General features: G+C 41.3%; 1 protein-coding gene across 1 annotated transcript; it reads left to right on the forward strand.

The window, feature by feature from the left end:
• The first annotated feature begins 8105 nt into the window (after positions 1-8105).
• Positions 8106-8592, forward strand: LOC127212730 (60S acidic ribosomal protein P1-like). The gene has a single exon (XM_051172853.1). It carries the CDS (start codon positions 8212-8214, stop codon positions 8554-8556), a length of 345 nt encoding a protein of 114 aa, XP_051028810.1. The 5' UTR covers positions 8106-8211; the 3' UTR covers positions 8557-8592.
• The last annotated feature ends 6155 nt before the right edge of the window (positions 8593-14747 follow it).

The following is a 14747-nucleotide window of genomic DNA, read 5'->3' on the forward strand; positions in this document are numbered from 1 at the left end:
GCAGAAATAACTCAGAGACGTACCATATATTTGGGGGTTTTAGTTTATTCTAAATGTAGTCAAGTTGACAACCAAGAACAGCCATGTATGCCCCTTGTCAATATGACACACAATCATGCTGTGATTTCCAAATAACGAAGTCATAGTAACACCTAAACATAACAAATGTCCCACGTACAACTGAAGTGCATTATATATCTAACCAAGTCATAATTATGCCTAGCATGATATAACCATCTCGTATATAAGCATGAATGCATTATAAATTTAAAGTAGCTCCAATGCCATTCGAGGGATGTTCTTTTATGATTTTCTTAAATTGGAGGTGACAAGTAACATTAGAAGTCAGAACACTGGATAGGAGACTTTTCCTAATTATAAAAGCTTGGTGGGTGCATTGAAGATATTTTGTTTAAGAAAACACAGTTACTGGCTAAATTAATAGCTTTTCACATTAAGCTGCTTGAAAAATTCAAGAACAAAAGTATTTCCATGGTCGGTCTAGAAATAAATACTTAACATTACCAAGAAAGGGAATGAAGGAAAGCCCTTTTCCTTTCCTTAATTGAAGCACAGAATCCAAAAAGATAAGGATAAATGTCATGCAGCAGAATACCCCCCCACGCCAATACGCTGTTTATTTGCCCCCAGGTGCTTTGCAAACAAGAGGAAGACACTTTTCACACACAAACCCTAGGATGCCCTATCAGTTGGTACCAGGACTACAATACTGCAGCCAGAAAGCCAGGGACCTTCCTGTCAGGCCTTCCTTTGAGTAACCAAAACATACCAGTGGTGAAAATTTCAAGTATTTCTCTCATTAGTCAACATACTTTCCACACAGTGACTCAACTCTGATGCATCTCAGGCTTCATAAATTGGGTGTAACTCCTCATGTGGGCTGGAGAGTTCTGCTTTTGGAATGCCAGCACAGAAGAGTTATTGGTAGAGACTGATTGTCCTAATACCTGAGCTCTTGGGGGCAGACTCAGTAGAACCTTCCATTACTTACAGAATGCCTAGATAAAGCTCCTGGGTTTAGACACGCCCAGTTAACACAAGCTTTTCCTTCTATGCCTATGTGAAAGACTCGGAGAGGCTCTTGGGGTGAGGGTTCCAGCACTTTCAGTAACACCTCACTTTGCCACATGTCAAGAGCATGTGTGCACTGGCAACAGCAAAGTGAAGTGAGGTGGCAGCTGAGTTGAGTCTCCACTTACCCTTTTGACTTTGCTGCTCCCACTCTTTCTTGACTGGAAACACCATGTAATTTTCTGCTTCTAAACCGTGAAGTCTTACTCTTCTAACCCGAACATTACACATTCACATCACAGTCATCTTCTGCGACAGGGTCTTTGGAGAAAGCTATACACAAAGACCCGAGATGCTTGCTGACATCTGCCACATCAGCTCACATTAAGACAGTGGCTCTCCACACTCCTAGTGGTGGACTCTTTACTGCAACGCCTCATGTTGCAGTGACCTCAACCATAGAATTATGGTCGTAAAACAACCATAAAATTTTCATTTCTACTTCATAACTGCAACTTTGGTACTGCTATGAATCATAATGCAAATATCCGTGTTTTCCAATGGTCTTAGGTGACCACTGTGAAAGGGCCCTTTGACCCCCGCCAAGGGGTCATGACCTCCAGGTTGAGAACTGCTGTGCTAAATAAAGTATAACCGTGATGGTGAGGTCAGCATGTATTTCCATTCATTCCTGTGGCCTATAAAGCCGTTGACATTACTACATGCTGACATCAAAACTCCCTTTCCTGTAGACTGAGTTTGCTTCCTGGCATAGTAATGAAGTAGTGGTTTGGCAAAGAGTCATTGTGACATGCTGGTTATTACCATGTGAATACTTGTCCCTGTTACCACAACTTTATTCCCTCTCTTTAAATGCTTCTTAATTGGCAATTGATTAAAAATGTAAACGCAGCATTAGCCAAGAAGAAAGGAAGATGTACGTTCTCTGAAGATCCGATACCCCATTTTCAGTATGAAGCTAGAGAAATGGACAAACCTAGATTTGGCTAAATGAGAAGACTTCCTGTTGATGTAGAAGAGAGATGCTAACACTCTCCCCTAAGGCTTCATATATCCTTCTTTTCTTCAACTGTTTGTCTGTCTTAACTTATTGTCATAGCTTCTAATTATTCATCTTCTCCCCATTTGATGATGTCCCAGCTGCTTAACAATGACGCCAATTCACAACAATGATCCTGCTTTTCCCCATCTAAACTCCATGTCCGTGTGAGGGACAAAAATCAGCATTTGGTAGAAGGAAGTCTTAGGGGAATGGGTGATGTCAAGGAGACACAGGCAGCTGACTATGAGGCTTGGAAAAACACCATGAGGAAACACAGGCACAGTTTTATATAAAGCAGCCAGAGTCCTGGAGAATCATACTTGGAATAGAAGACGTATTATGGAGGATAAGGCATTCAAGAAAGAGATCTCCTAAAAGCAATATTATTTTACTTTATTTTTTTTTTAAATTTTATTGATTTATTTATATTACATCTCAATGGTTATCCCATCCCTTGTGTCCTCCCATTCCTCTCTCCCTCCCATTTTCCCCTTACTCCCCTCCCCTATGACTGTGACTGAGAGGGACCTCCTCCCCCTGTATATGCTCATAGGGTATCAAGTCTCTTCTTGGTAGCCTGCTATTCTTCCTCTGAGTGCCACCAAGTCTCCCTATCCAGGGGGCGTGGTCAAATATGGGGCACCAGAGTTCCTGTGAAAGTCATACCCCACTCTCCACTCAACTGTGGAGAATGTCCTGCCCATTGGCTAGATCTGGGTAGGGGTTTGAAGTTTACTGCATGTATTGTCCTTGGCTGGTGCCAAAGTTTGAGCAGGACCGCTGGGCCCAGATCTGCCCATCATAATGTTCTTCTTGTAGGTTTCTAGAACCCTCTGGATCCTTTAACTTTGCCATTCTCCCATGCTTCTCTCACCTAGAGTCTCAATAGGATGTCCTCCCCTCTGTCACAGTTCTCTGGTAAGTGAAGACTTTCATGGGACATGCCCCTTGGGCTAGTGTGCAGATATAAGTGAGTATATACCATTTGACTCTATCTGCTTCTGGGTTAACTCACTCATTATGATCATAAAAGAAATATTTTACAGAGCAAAATTGGTGTTTCTGTATCCTACAGCCCTGGGCTTAACATAACAGTCCAGCTTTGAGATGTCTTAGATGCAGTAATACCTTGTTGCTTCCTTACTCCCCAGGGCAGAGGAGAAACCCATCAGTGGAACTGGCTGCTATACTGTAAATAAGAGAAGAAAATACCTGGAAGCACATGCCCAGTGACTCCTACATTGGCGTAATGGACACACCGTTTGTGGCTGTAACGTGGGCGAGGAGGTGGAAGGTCATGAGAAACACAGACCAGGTAAGCAGTTTTGTGCTCAGCTCAGTACCTGTATTCTGTAGACCAGGAACCATATTAAACCTTTTTCCTGAACTGAATTTACAAAGTATAGAACCTGAGAAGACTTCTAGTACAGAGAGAATATTCCATATCTGAAATCTTGGGAGCCATGAATATTTCATATTTAGATTTTTCCAGATTTTTGGAGTGTTAGCCCATATGTGATGAGATATGTTGGGGGTTGGGGTGGAGCCCAAGTCTAAATAATAATAGATTTATATTTCATTTGTACCTAATTCACATATTATGAGTTGAATGCAAAAAATTGTAGTTTTTCCTATGACTTGTCATATGAAGTTGGTGTGGGGGTTTTTGTACATATCATGTTGATGCTGTCACGTTACCAGTTTGGAGCATGATGGGTTTTTAATTTTCAGAGTAGAGGTGCTCAGTATGTATGGGTAAGTAATGATAAACATCAGCCCAATACCTGTGTCTTCCATCCTTCTGAAGAAACATTCTAATTTCCCTATTGAAGAAGATGCTTTCCAGATACAGACGCTCCTGGTCCCAGAGGGTCATGTAACACAGTGTAACATAATCAACAGCTATGCATTTTGGGTAAACCTTTTTATTCTTCTGTCATATGGTCTGTTTTCCTTTCTATTTCTCCTGTGTCATTCTTTCTTCCCACTACATAGACACAGAGCTATAAAGCTTGAGTGAAGAGCAATGCCCTGTCACCATGAGATGCTGACTTGAAGATAAGAGCAAAGTGTTACGTATGGAAGAATGCCAGATCCTACCACATTTTTTTTTTTTTTTTTTTGCACTGAACACAGTGCATGAAGGATTCTCTGTCAGCATATCTTTTTTTTTTTTTTTTTTTTACTATAATAAAAAGTCCTATCTATATATGTTTAAAGTTAAAAGAGGGTATTAATTTACACGTCTCAGTTTCAAGGTCTTGTATTTGGTGGTGATCTTCATAGATCACTGGTAGAGTCCTGATATGGCACAGAGCAAGGGTTCCTCCTGTGGGTCTTTTATAGTTTCTCTTCCTCCTTCTCATAACACTCTTATCATAGGGGCCATATTGTGATGACCTTATCTAATCTCAATTATCTTCTGAAGGCTGTACCTCTAAACAGCATTTTTAAACCACATTTCTATTTCACAATGCACAAATTTAAACAGATAAGTCCCTGAGAGGCACACTAAAGCCCAGTACAAAATGGAGAATTCCCTTTATATCTCTATTAATATTTGCAGTTGAATGTGTGAGAGAAAGAGAGAGACAGAGACAGAGACAGAGACAGAGAGAGAAAGGTTCCAGTTTGACTCCATTGAGTTCCTGGCAACTGTGTGTGTGCATGTATGTGCATGTGTGTTTGTCTGGGCTGTGAAGATGAAAGAGCGAGGAAGAGGGACAGAAGCATTAATAAGTCCACTACTGACATTTTCTATTTTCCTCTCAGTTCTATTTCCTAGTCTTCATGCTGCACAGATTCCCAGAGGACTGCTCCATATGGAATGCATCAGGAATTACTTGCCCTCCACCCTTCTGTTGGGTTTGGCAAGTAGAAGGCATTGGCAAGGGCTCTGGAGAGAAGGAGGAAAGTAAGATCAGGGATTATTCCTAGACCTTCCCAGCTGTTCCTTAGCTAAAGGCCACAGCTCTTTCGAGATGCCATACCCTACACAACCCACTTTCTAAGTTTCAATGGCCACTTCCTTCCTTTATCTATTCAGGGTGGGGCATAGGGTTGGCTTATCACTCCTTGTTAGTTTTGCTAGGCTCTGCTGACGTTTTTGCAAATAATGTCTTGATGTCTTTAGGAAATCTCTCTAATTTGGCCACTAAACCCCAGAAGTAGAGAGATAACTTGACATGCACGGAAGCAGCTCAGTTATACCAGGTAATGGTATGGCAAAGGATTATTAGAAGTCCTGGAAAAAGCTACAATGCAGAGGGAAGAATCCATACTCTGACACCAGAACATCTGAGGAAGAATCCTGACTAGACTTTTCCTATCTGGGGCTAGCCACTGTCCTTGTCTATAAAATATGATAATATTAGGGTCTGCCTTGTAAAATTATAGTCTAGACTGAATACAATATACATGGAAAGAACACCAATTCCTGTGACTTTGTAACCAACCCACAAACGTATTACTAGAAATTATTATTAAACGCTAAAGAACAGATAAGTGCTGGCTGCTTCGGAGGACTTCTGTGGAGAAAGTGAAATCTATACCAAATGATGAGACTGGATTCACATTTTGCTATTCAACAGTTCACAGATTTTACCCTTGGCTCCACCTCTTGTCTTATCATGCTTGTGGAAAAGCTGACAAGAAAGCCTAGTTCTGTTTGGGCCCAAACCAAACTCCAATTCTGTGCCCTGTATTCTAATCTTCAGCCTCATCACTCCAATAAAGTAGAGAGTGCCCCCTTCCTTGTTTTTCCACTTCTGATTTCCTTGAGAGACTTGTCCTGCTCTCTCCAAATACCTTGTTGATGTAGGGTAACAAATCTTTTTGTATCATTCTGGTATACATGCATGCAAACTTTGGATAGAAATCCACCTGCCTCTCTACAGGGGACACAACAATCGTCTACTTTAAAAAAAAAACCACTACAACTAATACCACGCGTCTGTCACCCATCCTGTGAGAAAAGGGAGAAACTCTTGGACAAACTGAACTTATCCTGACCTCTCCACAGTAGATGATATTTCAAAACAAGAAAAAAATAATCAGTTGAGTGACAGAAGAGTGAGTGGCACAGTGAGAGGCACACCATCTCATCCAGATTAGGTGGTGGCCTGTCATATTCACAGACCTTTACCCTGGCACAACTCATTCTAGAAAGGTGTCCAAGCCTCCAGGAACAGACATCAGAATTACTGGAGGATGTTTTCAAAATTGCAGACGTGGAGTGCCTAGTCCCAGACCTGTGGAGTGAAAATTTGCTAAGAAGGTCTCAGCGAAGAGTGAAGTTGGAAAGCTAAGCTAAAAACAAGTCCCCAGGGGATCTTAATAAATAGTCAGAGAATTATAATAGACCCATCAATTTTGACATTGGGCTTAGTTTATAATAGCTTTTACTGATTTTTAAGATTTGATCCTACCTGTCCCCATTACTGACCTCTAACTTTCTCTAGGTACCCCGAACACGCCCCCTTTCTCATCTTCATGATATTATTTTTTTTAAAGTCCATTGAGTCCGATTAGTACTGTGCATATATGCATGAGTGCAGGGGGTTCACTGAGGGAGGGGAATCTACCCCGGCTATACCTCCCAAAGAAAACCAATTATTTACTCCCATCAGCAAGCAACTGCCAATGTCTTCCCAGCTAGGGGCTAGGGCCTCACGAGCACTCCAGCACTGACTTCAGTGCTACCTTGACTTTAGTGATATTCTGGTCCCACTGTTCGCTACTTGCTCTCCTGGTGGTGTTATCTGGTTATGATAGAATGTATTTCCGTGCCTTACTTTTCTCATATATAAAGTGGGATAATGTTGAAATGTTGAAGAACATGGTCACTAATACAGAGAAATATCAAAATATCATATATCAGAATTGCTTTGATCAAGATGAAGGACTCCACTTAGAGCTGTCTTATCAACTAGCCAAACCATCAGAAAAATAAAACCTGTTTTTCCCCATAGTCATTTCATAATAATATTATTGATAGTAACAACCAGCACAAAGTAAAATGACAATAATAAAGTTTCACACAGGGAAACTTATAGAGGTGAAAATGTGACTGAATTTCTGTATCTCAGTGCCCACATTTTTACATGCAAATACCAAATAGTGGAAAATCAGACCTGACAGACATAGCCAACACCAAATAAAACTGCCAACAGCTAAATTGGCACATGTAAAATTTTACTATTGCCTAAAAAAATTGACAGAAGAATCCAATTTTTTTTGCTAAGTTTAGTATAAATAATTTTACCCATGACAATTGGATTTAGTACAAATAATAACCATAAAAGAAATTGCAATTACAGAAACTATAATCATTAAAATTTGATATGAATAACAGCAAAAATATTCCCATATTAAATAGTAAATTCATTTAAACCTTATGTGGAAAATAATTGATTCCAGTGAAAAGAATTTCAGCAAATTAAAATTGAAAATGGAAAAAAAAAATGGAACTATATTAGTCTTTTAGAATATAAAATTTACCCAAGAATTAAAATTAAAATAACCCAACAGAAATGAGAACTAAAACACATAATTCTGGTTTCTTTCTGTTTCTTAATGTAGAAATCAAAAGGTTCAGGAAGTGGACCAAGGTCAAAATGAAATGGTTGGGCACAGAGAAGAAGCTCCTTCCGGTCAGCGCTGTGCTGGGTGGTATGGTGGGAAGAGGGTCAGACAGGCTTTGAACATGGGATGGAGCTGTAGAGCATGCGCCAGAACACGCACTTCTGCAGGTCCAGGTGCTTGGGCCTCCCTGTGGCTAGCCATGGAGAGACTGGAGAGCATCAATGTCCTTCCATCCAACGCCCTTCCATCCTGTGTTCATTTTTTTCTTGCGCTCCGGTTCTCTTCTTATAGTTTTGTACTGGGATAACTGCACTGTAATCGCAATCCTTGAACCGGTCAGAAGTAACTGTTTTTTGTTTTTGTTTTTGTTTTTGTTTTTTTTCCCCAAAATGAAACTTTCAGTATAATAAAGAGAAGATAAGCTTTTCCTCAGCTGCCGCCAAGGTGCTCGGTTCTTCCGAGGAAGCTAAGGCCGCGTTGGGGTGAGGCCCTCACTTCATCCGGCGACTAGCACCGTGCCGGCAGTTCACAACATGGCCTCCGTCTCCGAGCTCGCCTGCATCTACTCCGCCCTCATTCTTCACGACGACGAGGTGACGGTCACGGAGGATAAGATCAATGCCCTCATTAAAGCAGCCAGTGTCAACGTTGAACCTTTCTGGCCTGGCCTGTTCGCAAAGGCCTTGGCCAATGTCAACATTGGGAGCCTCATCTGCAATGTAGGGGCTGGTGGGCCTGCTCCAGCCGCGGGAGCTGCACCAGCAGGAGGTCCTGCGCCAGCTGCCGCTGCTGCCCCAGCTGAGGAGAAGAAAGTGGAAGCAAAGAAGGAAGAATCTGAGGAGTCGGATGACGACATGGGCTTTGGTCTTTTTGACTAAACCTCTTGTTAACCCACTGAATAAAAAGCTGAACCTGAAAAAAAAAATAAATAAAATAAAGAGAAGATAAAAGGAATGGTGGCAAAGGATGTGAAGGAGTTAGACCCTCACGTCAGCTGGTGGGACTGGGAAATGGTGAAGTCACTTTGCTCACAGGTGCTTTTGGTGACGTCATTCATGTGAAGAATGTCGGAAACAGTCTGAATATGGATGAATGAATGTGTGGGCAAGATATGGAGTATTGGCTCACAGTAAGAAACAAATAACCGATACAGCTGTAACATGGACCATCTTTGCAAACATTCCACGGGGGAAGAGTCCGGCAATAAACGACCGTAGTGCCGTCAAGCCCTGTTCCTGTCACACGATCCGAGAAGGGATAGTTACGAAGACAGAAGGCAGTCTGCGTACTCCTTTCACTTTTACTTCTCCAGGTTTTATGTCTATGGATTTGGAACTGCTACAGTGAAACAGAAACTCAGACAGTGTCTGCATCCCATGGCTCCCTTGCATTCAGTTGTGCCACTTTATAATTCTGAAATTTGGCACACGAGCAGAAGTTGTATGTGTGGTCAAGATGACGAGACATCTGTTTTCACCTATTCCTTTCCCCCTTACCCAGCTGATTCTAGGAAATCAACCAGAGGACTGCAGTACTGAGATGGAAAATTCCTGGGCCCTTAACTCCCTGTCGGGGGGGGGGGGAACCCCAGCTGTCACTGCGCACGCTGCACTGGGCTGATCATCTCTGTGAGAAATAAGCAGTTCATGTCATGCTCACTAAACAGGAGTTTCAAAAGCCGACACACTTTTTGACAGTAACAAAACAACAAAGGCATCTGTGTCGTTTGTTATCGTTTTTGTGGTTTTGAAATAAAATATAGCAGAGACTGGGAAACAGCCAAATATAGAACCCAAAGAGTAGAGGTCATGGATAGATGGGGTTTGGGGGGCGGGGCTGGCTCTTCTACTCAAAGTCTTACTGTTTATTGTACACATCCATAGCTTGACATTGCTTTAGACACTGCTGCACTTTGTTGAATCTCAAGTTCATTATACAAATACCATGTCAGCTCTGCGCCATCTGTCCAATTTTCTTTTTTACTTTCTTTTTTTTTTTTTTTTTTTAGTTCTATTCTTTGGACAGCCATGCCTATAGTGAGAAAGACAGACAGTAAAACAAACACAAATCCTAAGTGCATACAGTGTGCACTATATTGGGTGGTGAAAAGTGGCATGTTAAGCACAGAAAAAAGAAACAGCAATGTTGTTCAGATTTAGGTAAGACAGGCAGGTAATATGTCACAGGGAAGACAGCAAGGAAAGCAACATTCCATGACACAAAGGACACGAGCCATGACTTGCAGACAGAGGCAGAGACGGCAGCAGATAGATGCTGTAAATAGCTAATTTCCAGAAGGAAGGTGGACTAAAGGGAGTTGGAGGTGAAGGGCCAGTCATGGGGGACCTCTCCAGGGATAACTTTGGATTGCCCATTCTATTCTTTCAGTCTTTGCTTTAGGGCACTTCTCAGCAGCATTTAGTTAAGGTAGCCCTCTTCTTTTCCTTTCTTTCTTTCTTTCTTTCTTTCTTTCTTTCTTTTGAATATTTTCATCACTTAACTTCTATGGCACAAAGCTTGTTTCTTTTTGTTCTCTGGGGGCTCCTTTTGAGATGGTCTTCAATATTGATTCCACTTAGGATTCCAACTTGAGCCTTTTGACCCTCTCTGTCTACACACAGCTACTTGTTACTTCTGTAAGGTGCCAGTCACCTCCAGCTCTAAATCTTTAATCCAGATGGTTCTGCTGGGAAATGTGTATGTGTACACACACACACACACACACACACACACACACACACACACACACACACACATGAATATTTAAATATCAAGTTTACAAAGTCAAAGCATCCTGGGTGAACTCAGGACTTTGTGAGTTGTTTTTAGAAGGCCTGGCGCTGAGGCGATATCACAGACCTGTCATTACACAGTTGATTCTGTGCGGAAAAGAAAGGGCAGCACCTGCAACTCCATCAACCCCTGTTTAGTTCTTTGCTCAGCAAATAGTCTCAGACATAAATAAATGGGAAGGACTAGTATGGGTTCAAAGGTGAACACAGCTAGGTTACTGCTCAAAAGGAAATGGCTCAGTTATGTCAATACAGACACTGAAGTTAACTATTATATTTATGATACAGAACATGTCTGTTATAGTGGCATCACGGCCTTTGTAGCAAAAGTCAACAAAAGCCTAGCATCTACACTGTTCGCTCAGTGTGTTCTTCAACTGTCCACTGAATACACTTGAGTACATTATGGTCCTGGCTTTAGAAAGAAAGGGCACTTTACTTTTTGGTGATGATGATAATGAAGTGGAAGTCACTTAAACACTCAATAGTTGTATTTATGGAGCGAGATATTTCCTTTAATGTTATTTTATAGGCAACAGGGAAATATCTGCAAACACATTTTGGATAACAGACAAGTTTGTCAGGGTCTTGAGTTACTTCTTACTCAGAATGCAATAAGTATCTTATGTTAACATGGAACATTCATGCTTTATACAAGCAGGTCTTGGGCAGGTTTCAAAAGATCTAGAAAACAGACTTTGTATAAAGGTAACTATGTGCACAGGGGAATGATCAGTCTATCCCAACTGCCCCAGGAAATAGATTAGATGTTAAAGATAGTTCAAAAGTAGTGTTTGAGACAGTGAGCTTCAAGCTCTGGAGTCTACCGCTGCAGGAACAGGGGAGTCAAATGGAAGGTGAGAAGTTACTCCTGATTTTATCACTCGGCTGGAAGCTCAGTTCCTTCTAGTGCTGAGGCGGAGACTAAAGCCTACACGTAAGGGGGCTGGTGAAAAGAGACACCGTCCAGTTTGCTGTGATGGAAATTGACTCAATTGGAGTATGGAGCAGGGAGGAACTTTGACTTTGGCCATTCTGGCTGGCAAGTTAAGGATCAGGAGCTCAGCTACTGAGCCAGCTCCCTCTTCTAACTTAAGTCACAGGTAGGAAGCACGTATGGAAACTAAGCACCTTCCACCTTAGAGTATGGGAGCTCACTCAGCCGGCCTGGCCACGTCTCGTCACAGTAGAAGCAGTGTAGAGCACGGTGAATGTCCATCTTCGGGGTGCTTCTTTTTCCATATGTCAATGGAGCAGGTCCTCTCCCAGTCACACAAATGACATTGGTAGAAGTGTTGTCATCTTCCCTTTACAATAGCATGTTAAAAGTGTAGAATAGTCACTCATTTCATTCACTTCTTTACTTAACACTTCTTTCTTTTTGATGTCTGAGAACTGTGATAGACAATGGAAGTAAAATATTATAGAAAAAACAGCTTAGGACTCAGATCCTCATGGAGTTTTCTGTTTAATGACTTCATTAGCATTTTCACAATAACTTGTCTATTTATGTCTTTTCATTGTATATTTTATCACTACAAGTAAAAAAAAAAAACTAATGAAAAAGAGAAATTAAATATTCTTCCTTCCTATTTTTACTGCTTCCATTAAGTTTCTTTATATTTCATAACCTTTCCTACATTTTAAGTTTCATGTTATTTTTGTATATTTTGCATCTGAATTTTCATGCACAAATGATTTATAAAAATTCCTTTTCATGAATCTCATATAACAACTATGCTCAAAAGTTTGATTTTCATAAATACAGGAAACTAGACACATATTGCTTATTTATTTTTTTATTCTAAAGCTATTAATTGTGTACAGTTCTGCAATAAATAACATTGAAATTGGTTTCTTTCTTTCTTTTTTTTTATTCTTAAACTGTTTCTTTTAGAGACTAAAGAGCTGGAATTCTATAAGCTGGAGTTGTGAGACATATTTCTTTCATGTTGAGTGAGAGAAGGCACCGAATGGCATGAGGCACTTATGTTCCTCTAACAATTTCTGATCAACCTGCATAAAGCACAAATGCAAACTCAATTTGTTAATGGATATATTGTACAAAGACTTTTTTCTTCTCTTTACTAAAAATGGGAAAGAAAGTAGAAGGGGATATATATGATCATCCATAAATCTATTCTAAGCTGGCCTCAAACTCTTTATATACCTGAGAATGACCTTGAACTTCCGATTCTCCCACTTGTGCCTTCTGAGTGTTAGGATGGCAAGTATGTGCCACCATGGGTGGTTTATGTAGTTATGAGCTCATACATGCTACATATGTGTCTATCAACGGAACTACATGCTTCACCATGAAGACATCATTGTTTTTGGTTTGAGGGGGGAAAAAAATCTCATGTAGCCCAGGCTGGCTTAACTCTTGGTTGTGAATGTGATGAATCTAGAATCAATTTAGAGACCTGAAAGGTCATTTCCAGAAAGAATTAACTAGCAGGGAGATGATGCTCTCCCACCCTGGGGGGCATCTTCCACCAGGCAGCCCGAATATGAATAGATGGGAAGGAGACTTATGCAGCTGAGTCACCTGCCTCTACATCTTACTGGTGAATGTGTCTCTTTCTTGTTGTTTTGTTGTTGCTCGCCTTTGATGACATCACAATGCGGCTTCCTGGCATTTAAACATGCGTTGAAGACCAGAGATTCTTCAGGAATCTTTTAGGGCTTCGGCATCAGATTAGGTCTGCCAAGGCTCTTCACCGAATGGAGGGGGTGGGTCTCAGGTTCTCATCCTCTCCAGCATGCAGACTGCCATTGTTGGACCACTCAGCCCTATCTTGTAAGCCAATCTACTAAATAGCCCTTGTAATATATTTATTATTTTTTGATCCTGTCCTCTAATGAAAGCCATTGAAAATTTAAATTTTTCTTAAGTAGTCACAATTAATGCTGGCTCACTAGAATTCTAAAATTTTGGTTAAGTGTTAAAATGGCTGCATCCTTTGGTAAGATAGACTTATTTTTGCCCAGCCTTATGATATCTTCTTTGCTGACTCTTTTTGTTGTTTATTTTTGAGACTGTAATTTAATTAAAATATTGCTCCTTTTTCTTTTCTACCTCCAAAATTTCCACATCCCCCTTCCCACTGTCCTTCAAATTCATGGCCTCTCTTTTCATTAATTGTTACTTTATGCATATATGTATTTGCATATGCACATATATCCTTTTTTAAAATTTTATTAATTTGTTCAGATTACAACTCAATTGTTATCTCATCACTTGTATCTTTTCCCTATTCCCTATTCCCCTCCCCTAGGTCTATGACAGAGGGGGAACTCCTCCCCCACTATATGGTCATAGGCTATTAAGTCTCATCTTGGTATTCTTAAATATAACCCGTTCAGTCCGTATGTTACTTGTATGTATATTTTCAGAGCTGACCATTTGTCGCTGGAACACCAATTAGTGTGCTCTTCCATGGGACCATGGGACCATGGGACCAAAGGACCACCTTTCCCTGTAACCTCAGAAGCTCCACCTGTAAAATCTCACCAAAAGGACTCTCCAAACATGAGCTGAACAGGGTTGACACCAACAAATATGCCAAACCGGACGGAGGAAAAGCCCACGATGCCTCCATCCCAAAACAAATCTTGTTTATCCTTATTCATTTCCTTCCTGATCAAATCAGCTTCTTTCTTCTTCACCTGGAGAAAAAGGTGCGCCCTGTTTCTTGGTTTGTTTCTTCAAAGGGTGAGGACTTTGGGGTGGTTATTCCTGCTAGGATTCTTCGAGCAGTCATCACGGGACTGTCTGGAATGGAAGACAAGCAGGGGCTAATGAGGAGCAGGAAGCAACGGAGCAGTTAGGTGGAGCCCCCAGCGCCGCTTCTGGATTCCGAGGGCTCTGGGCGGCCTACTGGGCTGCGAATTAGCCACAGCTGCTCACTCTCTCACTTCCCCCTGCCACAGCTACCAGCAGCTGTTCAGCTTTCTTACCCCACATCCAGATGCAAACAGCTGTTCTCTCTTTCTTCACAATAGACAGCGGTGGCTGGCTCATTTTTTGCCCCAACACATGGGCACCCATTCTATTTTTCAGTTCTAAGGAAAATATGCAAAGGCTTCAGGAAGCTTGGAATGCGGTGAGGAGAAAAGGTGTGTGTGGGGTGGGGAGCAATCCAAGAACCGCTTAGATACAGACAGAGGAGCCTCTGCTGGTGAGCTGAAACGTGGACGAGACCGCTCTAGCTATTCCTCCTGTAATGCGGGCACCAGGACTTCGTCCTTAGTGAGACTTTCACCTTAGAAAGCAA

Source organism: Acomys russatus, chromosome 31 (genome assembly GCF_903995435.1).
Source record: "Acomys russatus chromosome 31, mAcoRus1.1, whole genome shotgun sequence".
NCBI lineage: Eukaryota > Metazoa > Chordata > Mammalia > Rodentia > Muridae > Acomys > Acomys russatus.